The following is a 16,851-nucleotide window of genomic DNA, read 5'->3' on the forward strand; positions in this document are numbered from 1 at the left end:
TCTGAGGCCTGTACAAAGTGTGAATGTACAAGGCTCATGCTGAGCACGGAAGGAGCAAAGACTGAAACGTGGTGGCTGGGCAGCGCAGTCCTGGCACACCTCCCCTCCTCTGTTGGTAGACTGGAGAAGTAGTTGTAAGAGCAGGTTGTCTGAGCTGGGGACACGTCGCCTAAAATGAAAGTGGTGAATGTTTTGACCTCTCCCAGGGCAGAGGCGGTCACTTCAATGCTTTTCCTCTGCTGCTCGGTGCAGGTGTGAAGGCAGGTCTCCATCCAGGGCTGCAAGCTGGAGGCAGGACACAAACTTGGTGAAATTAGGTCTTTTTCCGTGCTCTTAAAGGAGCATGAGGCTTAGCTCGGGCAAGCAGGGACCTGATGCATGTGCCAGCATTCACCGGGGACTTGTAATCCTTAGGCTCTGACTTCTGTCTTTAATTACAGCTTATATATTGCATTTATGGCCATTTTGCTTCTCCTCCTATTAAACGAGGCTCCCTGGGTGGTTTTCCCTGGTTGCAGGTGATTTCCTCTCCTCTACTGCAAAAGAGCAATGGTGTGCAAATGGTGTTTGGGGGAAGGATCTGTCTCCTATGGCCACGGTGTCCACATGCAGCCTGCGGGCAGGAAGGGCTGCGGGGCCAGCCGCTTGCAAAACTGAGTGACCGAGACGGAGAGCCACGGGGCCTCCGTGTCTTCCAAATCATTTGTTTCCTCAGCAGTTTCGCAGTCCTGTTTTCCTTGGCTTTTTAAAGTTTAATTTGGCGGGAGGGAGAGGGGAGAAGAGAAGGTGTCACTGAAAGTGGTGCTGAAGCAATTTCTCTGCTGGGAAGTCTATTTGCATGCTTTTGTAGAGATAAGCTGGACTAAATTTTGTTGTTATAGTTGAAGAAACTTATTTCTGGGATGTCTAGTATAGTTTGATTTTGGAATTTAATTCCTTGCAGACAAAAGAAAATCATACCTGCGTTCAGTGCTGGGAAGAACAACTGTCATGTTTTCCTTTCTTTCTTAGGATCTCATCCAGTGGCCAAGTATCTGGGGTCTGTAGATTATAGATACAACAACTTCTTCCAAGATCTAGCCTGGAGAGATCTGTTCAACAAACTTGAAGCACAGACCACTGGTAAGACCGTGAGTCTGTGTCTGGCCTGTGTGGGATAAAAGGCTTGAATAAGTAATTTTAGTAAAGGTCAAGTAAATATAAGAGGAAGCAGACAAATGTTTTTGTTCCTCTTTTTTCCTAACTCCACCACATTCCCTTTTCAGATGCTGACCTTTGTATGTCCTCCGCTTGGTGGTTTGCAAACAGCTGTTGGCTCCAGGACGCTAGCTGCCTCTGAGTCACTCTGTTTTTACCTAGCTCGCAGCTTTGTTCTTTGGTGAGGAGGTCTCACAAACCACCACGTTCAGTACATTGCTTTCTGTGGCCCCTCAGAAACCGTCCAGCCCAAAAGATTCTGAAAACTGTAAACTTTGGGAAGATTAACTTCTGTTAGTTACACGGGAGAATGACCTTGGCATTTCTAAAATCCGCTGGCAGGATCTTTCTCATTAAAAAAGAATTTTGTTCTTCACCAGTGTTTGTAACATGTGAGAGCTGCCCTAGGTCAGATCAACAAGTTCCTGTTCTGATCTGAATCTGTTCTAGGCCAGGATAAAGCCTTACTGTTTGTTAAAGTACTGATTTGCTTAAAACATTTATGCTTACAGTTTTTCCATCCGTTCCTTTGAGAATGGAGAGAAACAGGAGAAAGGAGGGTTTTCATCCTACATTTAGGGCTATGTGAAGGGTTGACACGTGAATGAGGAGTGATCCTCTCGTGGTGGCTTATCCCCTGTGGGAATTTCACTAGCAGGAAAATGCATCAGGGCCTTTGGAACACTTGCAAGGGTGGAAGGGTTGCAGCGTGGCTCTCCTGTTGGAACTGTAGAGGGTGCCTGAGGCTCCTTAGGGAACAGCTGCTCATGGAAGTCCTCTAGCTGTGAGAGGAGGAAAGAGAGCATCTTTTGCAAGGGATCGTTCAGAGCCTTTTCCGGCAGAGGGGAACGTAGGGCAAGGCCCTGGGCAGCCTGTTCTGGAGGTAAAGTTAGCCCTACTTGGAGCAGGGGGCTGGACTAGAGATCTCCTCGTGTGCCACCCAAACGTTTTTCCTTGATTATGAGCTCATGGAAGAAGAGATGTACAGAACAGTTTTCTTCTAATTCCTTAAAAATGGAGGCAAATGTCCGTACAGATTTGACTGTTGTATCTACCTTTTAGGGATACTTCATTAACTGTAGAGATCCAGCTCAAGAACCTTGTCTGTTCTTTGTCGATTGTTTGCTGCAGCCCTTGTTTATTTGCCTGCATGCTATGAGGAAAATGCATCATCATTTTTGTGCCACACAGACCTTGTAGATTATCCATATTCATATATAGAGATGAATATAGGATATATATATAGAATATATCTATATATATAGAATATATATATAGATATAGAACCGCACAGAAACCCTGTGATGACATTAGACAATCTGGCAAACAATGATAGCTTTTCACTCTTCCCTGATCAAGAAATTGTAAGAAACTCTGGGTGAAAATGCTCATTAAGTTATGGAAGTGTGCCCGGTGAAGGTAACTTGCGTTCCCTTGATTTCACAGTCGAGATTCTTTTCCTGAAACAAAAGGAAACGGAAGGCATTTAGGAAATGCCTTCCTGTCAGCTGGAATCAAATGCACTCTCACAGACCTTGGGCACGCTTGCTGCTACACAAATGATCTTTGTGCTCTTCCATCCTTGCGTGCCTCTCAGTCTTTCCAATGGGCTCAGCAAGGCCATGAGTTCAGTAGGAAATCAGGTAACGCAAACGCTGGCGTGAGCACAGTAACTACCCAAAGCCCTGGGAGAGGTAATAGGCACTTTATTCTGCAGATATACAGTCTGGATGGAGAAAAGGCTAAGCAGGTACACATTTTCAAATAAAAGTATTTTAACAAGTTTCACCATAATACTTCAATAAATAGTGCTGTGCCAGAGGCCTGTGTATCTAGTGTGCCTTCCTGTTGTTTTTACTTTTGTACTCCCGGAGGTTGTTTGCTTTTGTTTAGACACCTTTACAGTCAGCTTCCTTTGGAAGGTGCAGTTCCGATGAAGCTGGCTGGGCACCATCAGCTGCTTGGCTGAGCAAATGGAGGGCAGTGCTGGTGATGGTCTCAGAAGTCACTTTGTTGATTTTTCTCTCTTCTGTTGCAGTTCCAGAAGCACCTGACGTCGTCTCCAGAATAACGCAGTATATAGCAGGGGCAAACTGTGCGCACCAGTTGCCCATTGCTGAAGCAATGCTGACGTACAAGCAGAAAAGGTATGTTACTAACATAACACTCACTTTCCAGAATGGCCATCATGTTGAAGTGAAGTGCTTTTCTCGTCTTGTGTGCCAGCAGCTTTGAAGTCACTCCAAACTGCAAACACCATGGGAGCCTCAGTGTGTTACACTTAGATAATAGTGAATCTGCAGCAGTGTGGTTCATTAAGCACCGTGGTTTCTTTGGAGGCCTGCGAGGTTTGGGGAAGTAAGCTTGTGGACTGTGGCATGCCCTCCCCAAAGTATCTTCTATGAGATTTGGCCTTTCTGCACTAGTATCAAGAGAACTGAAACCCTTTCTTTTTGGAGTGTAAATAGCAGACCTTCAGGCAGGGGAGACAAAGTCCTTGTTAATTGGCAGTTGCAGGCTACCAGGGCTCCTGCTTGGGAGAGCTGACATTCACCAGGTTTTATTTCAGCTGCTCTTAAGGGATAAACAGCCTGTCAGAGGAAGGAATTGGGGTCTGAAAACAAGATTCAGAAGTATGTAGAGCCTCATACAGCCATTATCTGTGAAGAAGAGTAATTTAACACTGAAGGGAGAGGGATACATTGTTTCTGAGGCACTGTGGAGAATAAGAAACTCTAAATCACACAGATCCCAATAACTTTTCAGAGCAGGATTAACACCCACATGTGATGTTTCTCTGTTCAGGACTGGCAATTTTCTGTGTGGCATGGATGGTTTTAACCATTAATAATTACCCATCCCATGTTGTATCTGATCTTTTAGATACAGCTGGTCTATTAACAGCTCGTCTATTAACAGCCATCACTGGTGGCTCATTTGCTTAAGAACTGGGAAGGATTCAAGGAGGGGACGGAGTCACTTTTTTGCCTCTTCTTGGAAATATTTATTGCTGGTTGGAATTGGTTTTCCAATCCTCTGTCTGTTCTACATTACTTTCCAGAAATGATTCAGTGAAGTTTAGCCCATTCATTATGCTCTCCTAATGAAAATATTCTAGATTGACTGGTCCATTAAAGATAACACGTTCTCTTTGCATGTTTGTGAATTTCTGTAATGTTAACCTGATAAAAGTGAAGTTTGGAGAGCCACAGGGAGCTCAAAGCTCTTAGCTTCAGTCTTTTTTTTGTTGTTCTTTTTGGTGTGACGACTTACCACAGTTACAAATACAAAGGTCAGCCACCCCTAGTGCAGTGTTAACCCCTTCTGATGGCTGATTTTTCTCTGCTCCTTTCAGTTGCTGGGTTCTGCACGAATCTCCACTGCTTTCTCCATTCAGTTACAGGTTCATTTTTGTCATTAATGCACAGTTAATCATTTTGAGTATCTAGAAAGATCAATTGGCGTAGTTTGTTGAAAAAAACACCTGAAATCTACTTCAGCAACACACACACCCCTCTCAGCTGTGTGCATGACCTCTTTTCCAAGCTGGTCTCATCCTACTTGGATTTTAGACCTTTTGGGCCTCGCAGTGAGATGTTTGACACTGTTGAGATGGTTCAGATTATGCCGCAAGTTCAAACTTTGCAGAAGGTTGCTTGGAAGAGATCACTGAGACTGAGTCAGACTTGCGGTGTAGCCTACAGTCTTTTAGTATCTGTGGCCACTTTGAAACAGCTTCCACGTTTAGCTAAGTACCACATGGGTAAACTGCAGAGTGAGCTAGAGGAACAAGCTGTCCCAGGGAGGGATGGACAGCTCTCTCTTCACATGGCTTTCTTTGGAAATACAGCTGTCTGTCATTGGCAGTATTGTGGAAAAAGAACACAAATTGTGTTTCCATTATCTAAATGAATTCATCACTTTGTTGTAAGTATAATAACATATTTATCTTTTTCTTTGGTTGCTTTCTGAAAAGGAAAAAGAGCTTTCATTTTGATTTTACTCTAAGGTATCAGTTCCTTTCAGGTTCCCTCTCCCATCTCCTGTCTCTTTTCCACCCATGAGCTGGTCTTTTGTGCCTTGTTTAACAGTTCGTGCAGGTCTGGGATGCTCAGTTTGTGCTTCAGGTTAAATTCTGCTCGCTGCTTTGAAACTATGGCATTTGCTGGCAGAATGCACCATTAAAATAACTGCTCTGCCTTTGGGTCACAAAGACAGGTTGCCAGGGCATACACTGAGTGGAGTGAAGGGGTTATTAAGGAAATAGCTTTGAGCAGTAAAACACTGAGAAGGTAGGTTTTTATCTTCCCTACTTGCTAGTTAATCCTTGCTGCTTGGTCACAGCCATCAGAGGGTGCAGTGTAGCTCCAGAAGGATTAGGACTAGCAAAGGCTTTTCATTCCCCATCCATTGGACCTGGAGTGCTCTAGGTGGCACTCGGTGGCTCAGGGCATGCCTCGGACCCCTGGGTTTGGGGTTGTGCCAGTTGGGGTTCAGCTGTGCAGTGTCTGAGTGCAGACAGGTGAATCTTCTCCCCAAAATAGAAAAGTTGAGGACTAGTCTCTTATTGGCAGGCTCTCAGAGACATATAGGACTTCTCTGAGGCTAAGAGGGACAGGACGTTTGCTAGCAGGGGGAGTTGTACTCTCAGCTGCCCCTAAGACCCCCTTGTTCTGCGGGGCCCCCTGCTTCTAACCATGTGGTTATTGGACATTGCTTATTTAGACCTCTGTTCACAAAGTTACTGTAACTCCTTCTCCCTCAAGGCCAGAGGGGAATGGCTTCTCCAAGGCAATGGTCCACGTCGAAATAGCAGCACTACCTACCTAATTTGATTGCAAGACAAATCTCCCAGGATCCTAGCATGTGCTCTGTTAAACAAGCCCAAGGTCCAAGGAGAGCGAAGCCAGCTAGCCAGCCTTTAGGACGTAGCTGTATGTGATGAGCCGCTTCATAACTTTATCGCTAGCTGTCCCTATTCTGACTGACCTCTGCTGTCCTTCCCGTCCCCGTGTTCTGTTTGTCATGCCGAGAGGTTGGCGCATGTACTGCCTGTGATGGGCTGCATATGGTGCGAGAGCTTTGTCCTGTTCTTTTGCAGCATCTGCTGGCCTTACCTGAAACTGAGGGGGCTGGGAGAGAGGAAGGTGTTCAGGAAGGAAATGCTTGTCGTGTCGACTTGTCGGCATTGCACTGGGTGACCGACCTTGTCCCTGAGCACTGGGAGAGCTGCTGGTTACCGAATTGTCAAGGCAGCACCTGGGGAGCTGAGGCTGTGCTGCCAGAGGCGTGCCTCTCACTGGGGGTGCCGATGCCTCTCTGCTCGGCTTTCTTGAATGAAGCTGAGCAGTATTTGAGATCTGACACTGTCAGAAGGTGCTTGCTCCCAGCGTAGCTGGATTGCTGATCAGTTCTGTGTACCTGGGCTGCTGTCACCCACTGTAATTCGGCGTCCAGCACGGCTCATGCCATGTGGCTTCTGGATAGCCCTTGCATGAACCTGGGAGCAGCTTGGCTGTTGGAAAAGAAAGCGCTGCTCGCTTGTCAGGGCGAGGGCTGGGTTAGTTCCTACCTTGTTACATGTTTATTAAAACCTGACGTTGTGAGGAGAACTTAGACCAATTCTTGAAACACAAGAAAATGCCGTGGCTTGGAAGGTGAGCCAGGTTCCTGGGCAATAGGAAGCAGGGGTAATGCTGGTTTCTGCCTGCAGGGCAAGGAGTCCAGGTCCTTTCTCTGAGTGCTGCTGCTAAAACACACCTTGCAGCAGCTGCTGAATGTGAACGCAGCTTGTGAAGACGGACCCGGTCCCTCCTCTGGCTCAGCAGTGCCCACATCACCTGCCTTCTTGCTGTGTGAACCTCATGAAGCCAAAGGAAACGTAACAGGCGTTTACGTGTGCCCCTCGCCTGGCGGAGCAGTGTGAAAGAGGAAGGAGTCATGGCTGAAGAAATACCCTGGACGTCCTGTTGGGTATGGCCAGCCTGCTGTGGGAACAGGAGGGATGCTGGCTGAGAGCTTCACAAGGAAGCAGAGAGGTGACCCGCACAACGTGTCGTGGAGACTCGGAGTCCCTTTGCTTCGTGTGACCACTGGAGACTTGGTGGGACAGGGACAGCGTTAGCCAGCAGAGAGCAGCAGCTCCTCCGTGGGAAGGATGCTTCGTACCAGAGACAAGCCTTGGAGGGTTGGTGGTGGTGCCCGGCCTGAACTTGCACGGAGGGCTGCTAGTCCTCCTGTGGTGAAGTCCCTTCTTGCCTGTTGTTCCCCTGGAGGTCTCGCTTGGAATAAAGTACCTGAGACCCTCCTGCTAGGCAACCACAAGTGGTTGGCTGCATATGAATCTGCTCCGGGTTGCTTAAATTGGAATGAAATCTTATGAAAAGGCTAATAGCTGGCGTAAGTGGTGGAAGTGATTATTCAGTTTCTCTTACTGTAACCTTTGTGTGCTTTGTGGCTTATTTTGTACTTTGTCCCACAAGTGAGAGAGATTATTCCTTCCCTTTGTCAGGTGGGTGACTCCTGGTGCTGTGGCTTGTCATTTCTAAGAGTCTTAAAGCATCTAAATCTGCCTGCGTGTTTTTGTTTGATCTGAATTATTTCTTCTGGTGGGGAGAGAGTATGTGAGTCTATTTCTGGACAGTTCACCTTTGAAGGATTGATTGCAGGTGGATGGATTTTGCCCAATCAAAAACAGTAATTAGACAAAACCCGTTCCAGATAAGAGTAGTTTCTTTCCAGCCTCTCTGCACAGGTCTAGTTTTTTGTGTTTTTTTGTTTTTGTTTTGTTTTTTTTATTCCTCAGAAATAGAGATGAAGTATCGATGATGCTGTTGAAAAATCACAGACAAGGGGTAGGATCTGGCTGTAAATTATAAGGGGCTGTGGTGGAAGGCCTTGGCCAAGGTGAGAGGATTCTGGATGAATGTTTGGGGATCCCAAAGGATAAGAAATAGGAAAGAGCATAAAAGATAAAGTGAAGAACAAGCACAGCCATCTCATCTGTCCTTCAGCCTACATGAAGAGCAGCTGTTCCGATAAGCTGTGTTTTCAGAGGCATGCATGTGAGATCAGAGGTCCCAGGAAGACGTGTGACAGGACTAGCCTAGCCCAGCTGAAATCCAGACGGATTGCTTCAGGGACAACCTGTGCATCACTGTGAGCTGCGATAAGTGGTGGCTGAAGCAAAATATTGATTTCAGAGCTGCCCCTTGGCTCTTTTTGGTGACAGTCTGAGCTCCCAGGGGAGCAGGGACGAGTTACCTGCTGGAATTGGGCAAGATTTGCTTTTCAAGAGCTCAGAGCAAAGCCACCCAGCAGCTGTGAGGTGACGAGGCCGCAATGGTGCTTCCCTCCCTTGGTCAGCAGGACTTGCTTCTGCCTGCTTCACAGCCCATGGAGCTGAAGAAAGAAGAAAGCTGAGCTGCTGTTCGTGCTTCTCCCAACAGCTGTGTGCAGTTCTCCTTGCCCTTTGGAGAAGAGGAGCTGGAAATCTCATGTCCATAGGAGATCTGTTTGCCAGGGGACCTGCAGCTGTGATTGGAAAGATGTGACTGTTCTGGCTTCCAACCCAGAGCTGTGGGCTCTGCCGTGTTTGCTATGCTTTGGGGGAAGGAGTGAAGATACAATGCCTGGGGTTGAAGGCAGAAAGGAAGCAAAGCCCCCGGCTTGGCTGCAGATCTCAGGGCAGAGTGGAGGCAAGGCAGGAGGCAAAAGCACCTCTGCTTTTGACCGTGAGGGAACCCTGGCTGAGTCACGTTTCCTGCAGTTATGTGCCATTTTTTCTGTAGGACCTAGAGGAAACTGTGCAGCCCCTGGTAGCTGCACGGTGGTTGGCAACCTTTGTGCATTTGGTGCGTTTCTGATCTGTGCTGAAAAGGGTGCAGAAATACCCATTTTACTGAAATACAGTTGTACAGCATGAATTACAGCAGTGCTCTGGGTGAAGGCAGTGCTGGAGTTTGACCTGCGTGTTGCGGTGCTCTGACGGGTGCACAAAAGGAGAGACGTGAGAAAGCTCCGTGGTTGGCTGCTTCCTACCTGCTCCCTGTGCTTGGCCCTGGGAAACGTTGTGTGTCTTACCCGTGTGGCCACTTCCAGTGCTGAACGTGGGTTCTTCTGAAGATGTGGGTGTGCTCCTGCAGCCCTGTCCTGCCCCCACGTGCCTGCCTTCCTCCTCACTCGGATCCTCCCCTCCTGTCTTTGTTGGTTCTCCCAGCTCCTGCTAGGTTTGGTTGTGGCCTTCGTGGCTGGCCCGTTGTCATCACCCCCCCGGCTTCCGAATCCCAGGCAGGAGCAGAGCAGGCGGGGCTTGCAGAACGTGCGTGGCGTTATCTTCAGGCGGCTCTGAGCCGACGTGTGCGTGCCGTTTGGTCTGGTTTAGCCGTGTGCTGTTCTCCAGCTGTGTCCCGACCCACCCGGTATGCCCTGGTGCCTGTCTCGGTGGCTGCAAGCTCCCGGTGGCAGGGAACGTGCATCCGTGTGTGTGTGTGTGTGTGTGTACGTGCTAGTGCTGCACCAGTAACCACGTGTCACGGCTTGTAACCCCGTGGCAGGCTAACTGCTTTAGCGATGCCGGGATGTGCAAGGTATGACTCCCAAGGTGGCACGCGTGACGGCCGGGCGTGCGCAGCGCTGCAGGGACTAGTAAGTAACGCCCCGCTCCCCGTGGTGTCGTGGCACAGGCCCGTCTCCTCGCGGCAGGAGGCCGTGCGTCTGCGATGACTGCTGTGCCGTTAAAGCATGTTTCTCTGTCGAGCACGAGGGAGATGTTTCCCTTGAGGGGCCTTCCCCTTGAGAGGCGTGCCGCAAGCTGTGTGCTCTTCCCCACCCGTGCTGGCAGGGGGCCTTGAAAGAAGACGTTGGACTGGCGCTTGCATACTGTCCGTCCCCGCTGCATGCTTGAATGCAACGTATAAAGTGAGTATCGTGCCCGTGGAGGCGAGCTATTAACAACTCTTTTCTCTTTGCCTTTAGCCCCGATGAAGAATCTTCACAGAAGTTCATTCCCTTTGTTGGGGTGAGTGTGTCTTAGTTACTGTCTCAAGCCACAGGTGTTCGAACCAACTTACTACCTGGTTTGTGGGGCACAGCAGGAGCCTCAGGAGTGTCCTGAGGCAGCGTTACCATTGGCATGGTAAATGGTAGGATGCAACTGCCTCGTGTAAGCAAACCTCTAGGATCCCTCAGAAATCTGCTGGGTGTCTTCCACCTCCCAAGCAGCTCTCTGGGCTGCATGCAGGCCAGCACTGAAGCAACCACCATAGCCTGGCTATTGCTTTGTTAATTCACTACAGAGAAAAAAGCATGGTGCTGAAGTGCTCTGACCCGCAGCCTGTCTCTGCTACAGGCCAAAGCACCTGGTTAGTGGGAGTCACTGCTGGCCATGCGCAGAGGAATGGGCTGTGTTCCTGGAAACCTGATCCTAGGGTCGCTGTGCTGAACGTTGCCCCGTGTATCAGTTCGGCCAGATTTGTGTTCCGATGTCAGTCCTGTGTGCTTGTCGTGAACGGTCTCCAGTCCTCTTGACATCCCATCTACTCCTGGGAAATGAAGGGTGCATCCCCCTAGGGAGGTCACATATACCTCTGCTAGGTTTGTCTGAGGCAGCAGCTATTTAAGATATTTTAACAAGCGAATATGTATAGAGACAGTACATATATAAGTAATATATATTGAGATAGTGCTCCCTGGTTTTCCTCCTGTCTTTATGCTCCCAGCTTGTGTGGCCAAGTGCAGAGTATCTAGGCAGGGGTGTGTTTGTGCTTCTGTTGGTTTGTGCACAACGTATTCTGCCTTTTCTAGATTCCCTCCCCTTATTTGATTATGCTCTTCAATTCCTTAAGTTTTAGGTATCAAGTCACTGACCTGTGGCCCAAAGGATATTCCCTGACTGCTCTTCAGCTACTGGATGTCCTCTTCACAGCTTGCGCTGCTCTCCTGTAGCTTCTCTCTCTTGCATGCTGGTTGTCTTGTTTTGTCTTCTCTGTGTTAAGCCGCCTCGTGTGTTTCCATTTGTATCCCTGTCAGTGCATCAGAGCTAATCTGAGATCCCAAGGAGTTTAGAGAGTTTATCTACTCTTGCACTCAGGCTGACCCTGCTTTCACTCTGGTGTCTCATCTCAGCGCAAATCTCTCTGCGGTGCTCCTGTGATGACGATACGCCTTTGTTTGTTGAAGGAAAGATGTCTTCGGCTAAAGCAGGGGCACATCTTCCCGATTTGCTCCCTGCTGATGAGTTTTGCTGTGATATTGTATGTGTTCTGTGATTGCTGGTGAAGAACTGCTGTTATGAAACAGCCGTTTCACCTTCCCAGTAACAGGAAAAGCCCAGAAGTGCTTGAAAGCTCCTGGATTCATCTTGCTGGAGCTGTTTAAGCTCTGCAAAGCTTTTCTTTGGGGCCGATTTAGTTCAGTGCCACGTGCAATGGGAGCATTTGTCCACCTCCTCTTTGAACAATCATTATCCTTACAGTACAACACTTTACCCAGACTGGATTTGATTGTCTGAAAGGGGAAGAGTCAACAGGTCTGTTGTGTGTGTAATGCTGCCAACCTCCCAAAATTTTGCCTTGGAGACGTGGGCTGGCTTCCTACGTTGGCTGGCAGAGAGGGTCAAATTAAATGCTTCTTATTCCTGCCTCTGACATATTCCTGACACAGTAATTCCCCATGAGACATGTCTGAAGGGACTCTAAAAGGCCAATTACAGGCTTCTCACCGAGTACAAAGCTGACCACGAGCACTGTTCTGTCCTTCAGCTGCAGCCTGCTTGGAGCTGTTGGCCAAGGAGGGGAGGGAGCCAGCGATCTGTGGTTTTGGGTCTCCTGATGCTGCTTGGACTCTGTTGGTTTCTAGGCTGCAAAAACTTCTGTCCTGCAGCTGGGTCACGCAGTTTGATCCGGAATCAAGCAGGGCAGCGCTGTGCTGCTCAGCTGGGCTCTGAAGAGGTGAGAGCAGAGCCTCGCGAGGGACCAGCCGGGCACAAAGGCTGGTGGTGAGGCTGCCAGGAGAGTTAACAGGATGCACATCCTTCCCGAAGGGAGAGGAGGTTGGCTGGGTGGAGGCTTTGTTGGAGCTGCAGCAGACTCAAGCCCCTCCCTGAATGAAGGGAGGGGAAGGTGTTGAACCTCGTCTTCCTCTTGTGTCTGAACTCGAGCATCATCAGTCAGCCAGCAGGAGGGAAAAGGCCAAAAGAGATTTCCTTTCTGGCTTGCAGATCAAGGTGGTTGTAGGCAATTTTCTGTGTTGCTTGTTCTTCCTCTAACTCTTCTGCCTCCTCTCGTTCCCAGCTACTCGGTCTGTGAAACATCCTCTTGACATTTAACGCACACAGCATGAGTGGTTGCTGGACTCCTGATTTATTCCCCTTTGAACAGAGACTGACCAAACCGAGCTGCAGCCCCTGCTAAGATCCCTAACTCCTTTTCCCGAGCCAGCATCCACTTGGGGAGCCACTGCACATGTACTGCTGTGGTTCAGGATGGCTTTTCAAAGCCTGGAGCTAACAGAGTCTACCTGACAGCTCTCTGGCATCTGGTGCTGAGTGTACAGCACACCCCTGCCCCTCCAAGAACTGCAGACTTGTTTGCTTCTAATGACTGGATCCTTTTTGGTCCTGTAATCTGCTCCCTGGAGGTGTGCTCTAGACATGATCTTCCTGAACTTAACCATCTTCTGTTTTCAAGCTAAATAGGCCAAGCAGCATAATTTCTCACTCTAAAACAAGTTTTATTGATGTGAGGTCACTTTGCAGCTCTTCCCCACTTGTCAGCATTTTTATAGTGCAGACTTAGCCCTGCATACAGGTGTAAGGGCCTTAAGAAGGGTCTCTCTGCTGCAGTGCCTGGAGTAATGATGCCCATGCACCCTAGCAGATCGTGCCAACAGAAGGGCCCTGCTTTATATCTCCAAGGGTTGTTTTATCTCTCTAGGCCTAGTGTGTTCTTGGGAGCTTGTTTGTAGCACGCTCTGTTCCACAAGTTACTGTTAGTTTTCTAAGTGTGGCATTTATTCTTGTCCTGACTGTACTGACTGGTGGTTGTTCATATCAGGACACGCTTGTATCCATTTTATGGTGTCATTGGGGTTGTTCTGAGCTGTACATGTGATGGTGTATCTCAGTGTACAGTTGGTCTGTGCCCCACTGGCCTTGCAAGGAGCTTTATATTCTTTGCTGGACTCTTCTCTTGTTTGGAGATTTGAAAACTCTGGCTAGAAACTGTGCTTTGTCACTTCTGTGGTTTCCTAACAAACCCAAGCTACAGCGAGCCCTGGAAGTGGCTGCACTTGTATGGTGGAAGCAATATTAGCAGGCGCATTGCAGCGATGCTGAAGAGATAGTTACGTTCCTTTCTCCTCTCTGCCCTGTTCCCACAGGTGTCACGGGCAGACCCTATAGCTGACACAGCCTGGGGCTGACCTTGGGCTAGTCAGAGCTGTGCGAGTCTGTAGCAGCTCCACGGGGTCTGTGCTGGTTTTTGGATAATTCAGGGAACGGTTGTGAGCTGGTTCAGCTTGGCTGGGCACAGCTGGGACCTGCCTGGCCCTTGCAAGACTCCACTTCCTAGCAATGCTTTTACACTACTCTGCAGGGACGGAGCCAAGGGGGCTGTAGGGATGGGCTTAGTTTGGGAGGTGAGGGCTCCTGAAGTCGATGGGACCCTGTTTCATAGAGCTGTGCTGTTTTGTCCCCCCTTTCTAGGTGGTGAAGGTTGGAATAGTGGAACAATCCTCTGCAACGTCAGGTAACAAGCATCTTGTGTGTGCTTTTTTGTGTCATACGGACTGTGGGAGGCTGATTTCAAGGGCTGAATGAGCTTATTTGTTGTTTGTGTCTGGAGGTTTTGTAAGGTGAAACTGTTTTTATTAGCTCTCAGTTCTGTTGCATTTAACTCCAAGTGGCTGTCCTCACCCTAAGAAGCCTTTTTGCTTGGTACAGTATGAGGAGCTTCAGGCCAGATGAAATTCCCTTGTCCAGGGAAATTCCACACAGATATGAGCAAACCCCCGTTTTTGTTGTGTCTTGTCACTGGGGTGGATTCACTGCTATGGTTATGTGAGGTTCCTGCTCCAAACTGGAGAGGCAGCTCAGTCACCTAATAAATTCAACATCAAATACGTGCCCAACACTGGGAACTCCAGGGTAGGCAGCCGGTTTGCCAGTCTGACAACAAGTGTAGGCCCTGGTGTTTTAATGTGGGAGTGTGAAACTTGTTTACACATGCTCACACACGGGGACATGGAGCAGTGACATTTTATTGGTGTGAACTTGGGTTTTCCTCCTTTATGTGCACTGTTAGTCAGGAATCTTTTTTTTCCTAATCAAACATCAGCAGGGAACTTTGAGCAAATCCTAGGTGAGAAGATGCCAAATGGGGAGCCCGGAGGAGTGTGAGTGTCTCTGCTTCTTACCCCAGTACAGAAAGCCCCATGGTGTAGGTATGGGGGCAGTCACAACCGATGAGCTAGCCGATCTCTGGATCGAGCCTGAACAAAGCCAATGCAGAGATCTGTGCAGTGTGTGGGCAAAGAGACTGAGTTGTTATCCTAGCGTGCGTGTGCTGGGCCCTGAGACAAACCCAGACAAACTGTGGCTTCTTCTCTGCAAGGTGACTCTGATGACGCAGCTCCCTCAAGCTCCAGTGTCCTTTCTTCTACCCCACCTTCTGTGTCTCCTGCTGTGAAGGAAGCCTCCCCCACGCCACCTTCCTCACCGTCTGTCACAGGCAGCTTCTCGTCCTCAAGGTAAAGCACGTTTGGTCTCATTTCGCTCCCCCTTGTCTGTGCTATGACATACGCAGGAAAGAGAAAAACTCTCCGGAAGGAAAACCCGTAGCTCTGCCTTCTTCATCCTCTGCAAACTGAAGTTGTCACCTTTCCTGTTCACCTCTCCTGCCTCCGGGGTCACTGTGTCCTTGCTGACCCTGGGAGACCTGGGGAGGGCAGAGGGGATCTTGCAGCTGACGTGAAGGCTGTGTTTCTCAAGGGCTGGCACATTCGATCTAGAAGTTTCTGATAGAAACCCTGATTGTGATGAGCCCATGTGGCAACCTGTTTGGGAAGGTTTGTGTTCTCCATCTTCTGGTATTTTCCCTTTGAGACTGGATTCTGTGGGGGAGAGACATAGACAAAGAAAATACCTAATACACAGGATGTGGATGTCACCCAGATGCCTGTTCCGTAGCTAGCCTAATCCCTCACGATTGTTATAAAATGTTTTAAGGGACTATAAGGTCAGAGTTGCTCTGTGGCAAGAGCAGGCCTTTTCTCTGTGGGGTAGTGAGCTGACAGTTGTCAGTGGCATAATGGAGCTGCAGTTTCCATCCATGCACCTGTCTGAGAGCATATCTGAATAGCAAGGAGACAGCACCTGTAGGTAACACAAAGCTCTGGCTTAGCTGAAATTTTTGCAGGTAGAGGGAGGAAACCAGGAGAAGATTACTGGTAAAGAATTGCCCTGAGCAGGCCTCTTGCTTTGTTGCAAACAAGATGTTGCCTTAGCTGTCTTACAATTTGTGTGTGGTTCTGGTGTCCACCTGTAGAAGCACGCGGTGAAGTTGCAGGTTCAGGGAAGCACAGGTAACGTGACCAAGGGGACTGAGCAACATCTTACGAGGAGGTACTAGAAGAGCTCGGATTCCCCAGATTTGGTGAGGAAGAGACAGAGTTAAGAAACTCAAGTTTTGCGAGATCACAGTGGTGCTAGGTTTGCTGAATACTGAGCTGTGGTTCACCAAACCTGTGGTACAAGGCCTGGGGGGACACAGTGAGACTAGCAAGAGGTCAGTTAAAAGGGAGAAAGGAAGGGGATGCCAACAGCAGGGAAGGTGGATTGGGAACACACTTTTCTCTTCTCCTTCTGTGGCAGCAGGATCAGCAGATCCAAGAGAGGGCAGGCAAATTCATGGAGAAGCAGATCCATCAATTGACGCTAGGGGATATCCCCTCTGCTATCCGTAATCCAAAAGAGTGCTCTGCCTTCAGTGACTGGGCTCACATGCTCTCCCTAAACAGCATTTCCTACTTACCCACCACCCCAGAGAGCCCCGTGGGGCCCTTTCAAGCCTGTTTTAGATATCAGAAGTTAAAGTTTCCTTTAACAAGAGGAACTGGAAATGTGGAAGTCCCAGATTAGCAGGTGCCCAGCGACTGGAAGGTGTTAGTGGCCTCCTGGGGCAGGCTGAAGCCTGCTTCCCCCAAGTCACAGAGTCACAGTCCTCTGCTGTTGAGCCCCTTGGAGCCCTCGTGCTGCCCAGGCAGGTCCCAGCAGCAGCTGGTTGGCACTGCTGGGGCTGCGCAGGCTCTGGAGAGCAGAGCTGACTGCTCGTGTGAGTTCCCCACGGGCTTCTCAAATGGGGAAGTGGTTTGGGAACGCATTAGGCTATAAGAGCTGTGAGGCGTGGAGTTGGCACGTCTGAAGCTGACACCTCGCCTCTGGGAATCGGGTACTTTTTAGCCTAATGCTCCGTGGTAAAATCATCAAGAAATGAGGAAGTTTAGGTTCAACATTATTCTGTCTCCACTGATCCGTATGTGACAGCACAGGGGGGTGGAGGGTGACCCAAACTGAAAGATTTAACCCATGTGTTTAGCCAGGGATGGAGCAGGATGTCCTGTGCAGGCAAAGTGAGCGCAAAAATGCTTTGCCTTTAC

The 16,851-nt window shown here is 49.0% G+C and overlaps 1 protein-coding gene across 6 annotated transcripts in view; it reads left to right on the plus strand.

Annotated features, from left to right (window-relative positions):
• Nucleotides 1–16,851, plus strand: part of PACS2 (phosphofurin acidic cluster sorting protein 2) — a 76,337-nt gene that overhangs the window by 50,255 nt on the left and 9,231 nt on the right. For all 6 annotated transcript variants that reach the window (XM_080602076.1, XM_080602071.1, XM_080602073.1 and 3 more), the window contains exons 17-21: nucleotides 1,012–1,122; nucleotides 3,236–3,344; nucleotides 10,174–10,216; nucleotides 13,901–13,943; nucleotides 14,808–14,943. In XM_080602076.1, coding sequence (XP_080458202.1) covers nucleotides 1,012–1,122; nucleotides 3,236–3,344; nucleotides 10,174–10,216; nucleotides 13,901–13,943; nucleotides 14,808–14,943 — 442 coding nt within the window. The remainder of the gene's footprint in view (nucleotides 1–1,011; nucleotides 1,123–3,235; nucleotides 3,345–10,173; nucleotides 10,217–13,900; nucleotides 13,944–14,807; nucleotides 14,944–16,851) is intronic.

Source organism: Anser brachyrhynchus, assembly GCF_964034855.1.
Source record: "Anser brachyrhynchus genome assembly, chromosome: 8".
In the NCBI taxonomy this organism is placed as follows: Eukaryota; Metazoa; Chordata; class Aves; order Anseriformes; family Anatidae; genus Anser; species Anser brachyrhynchus.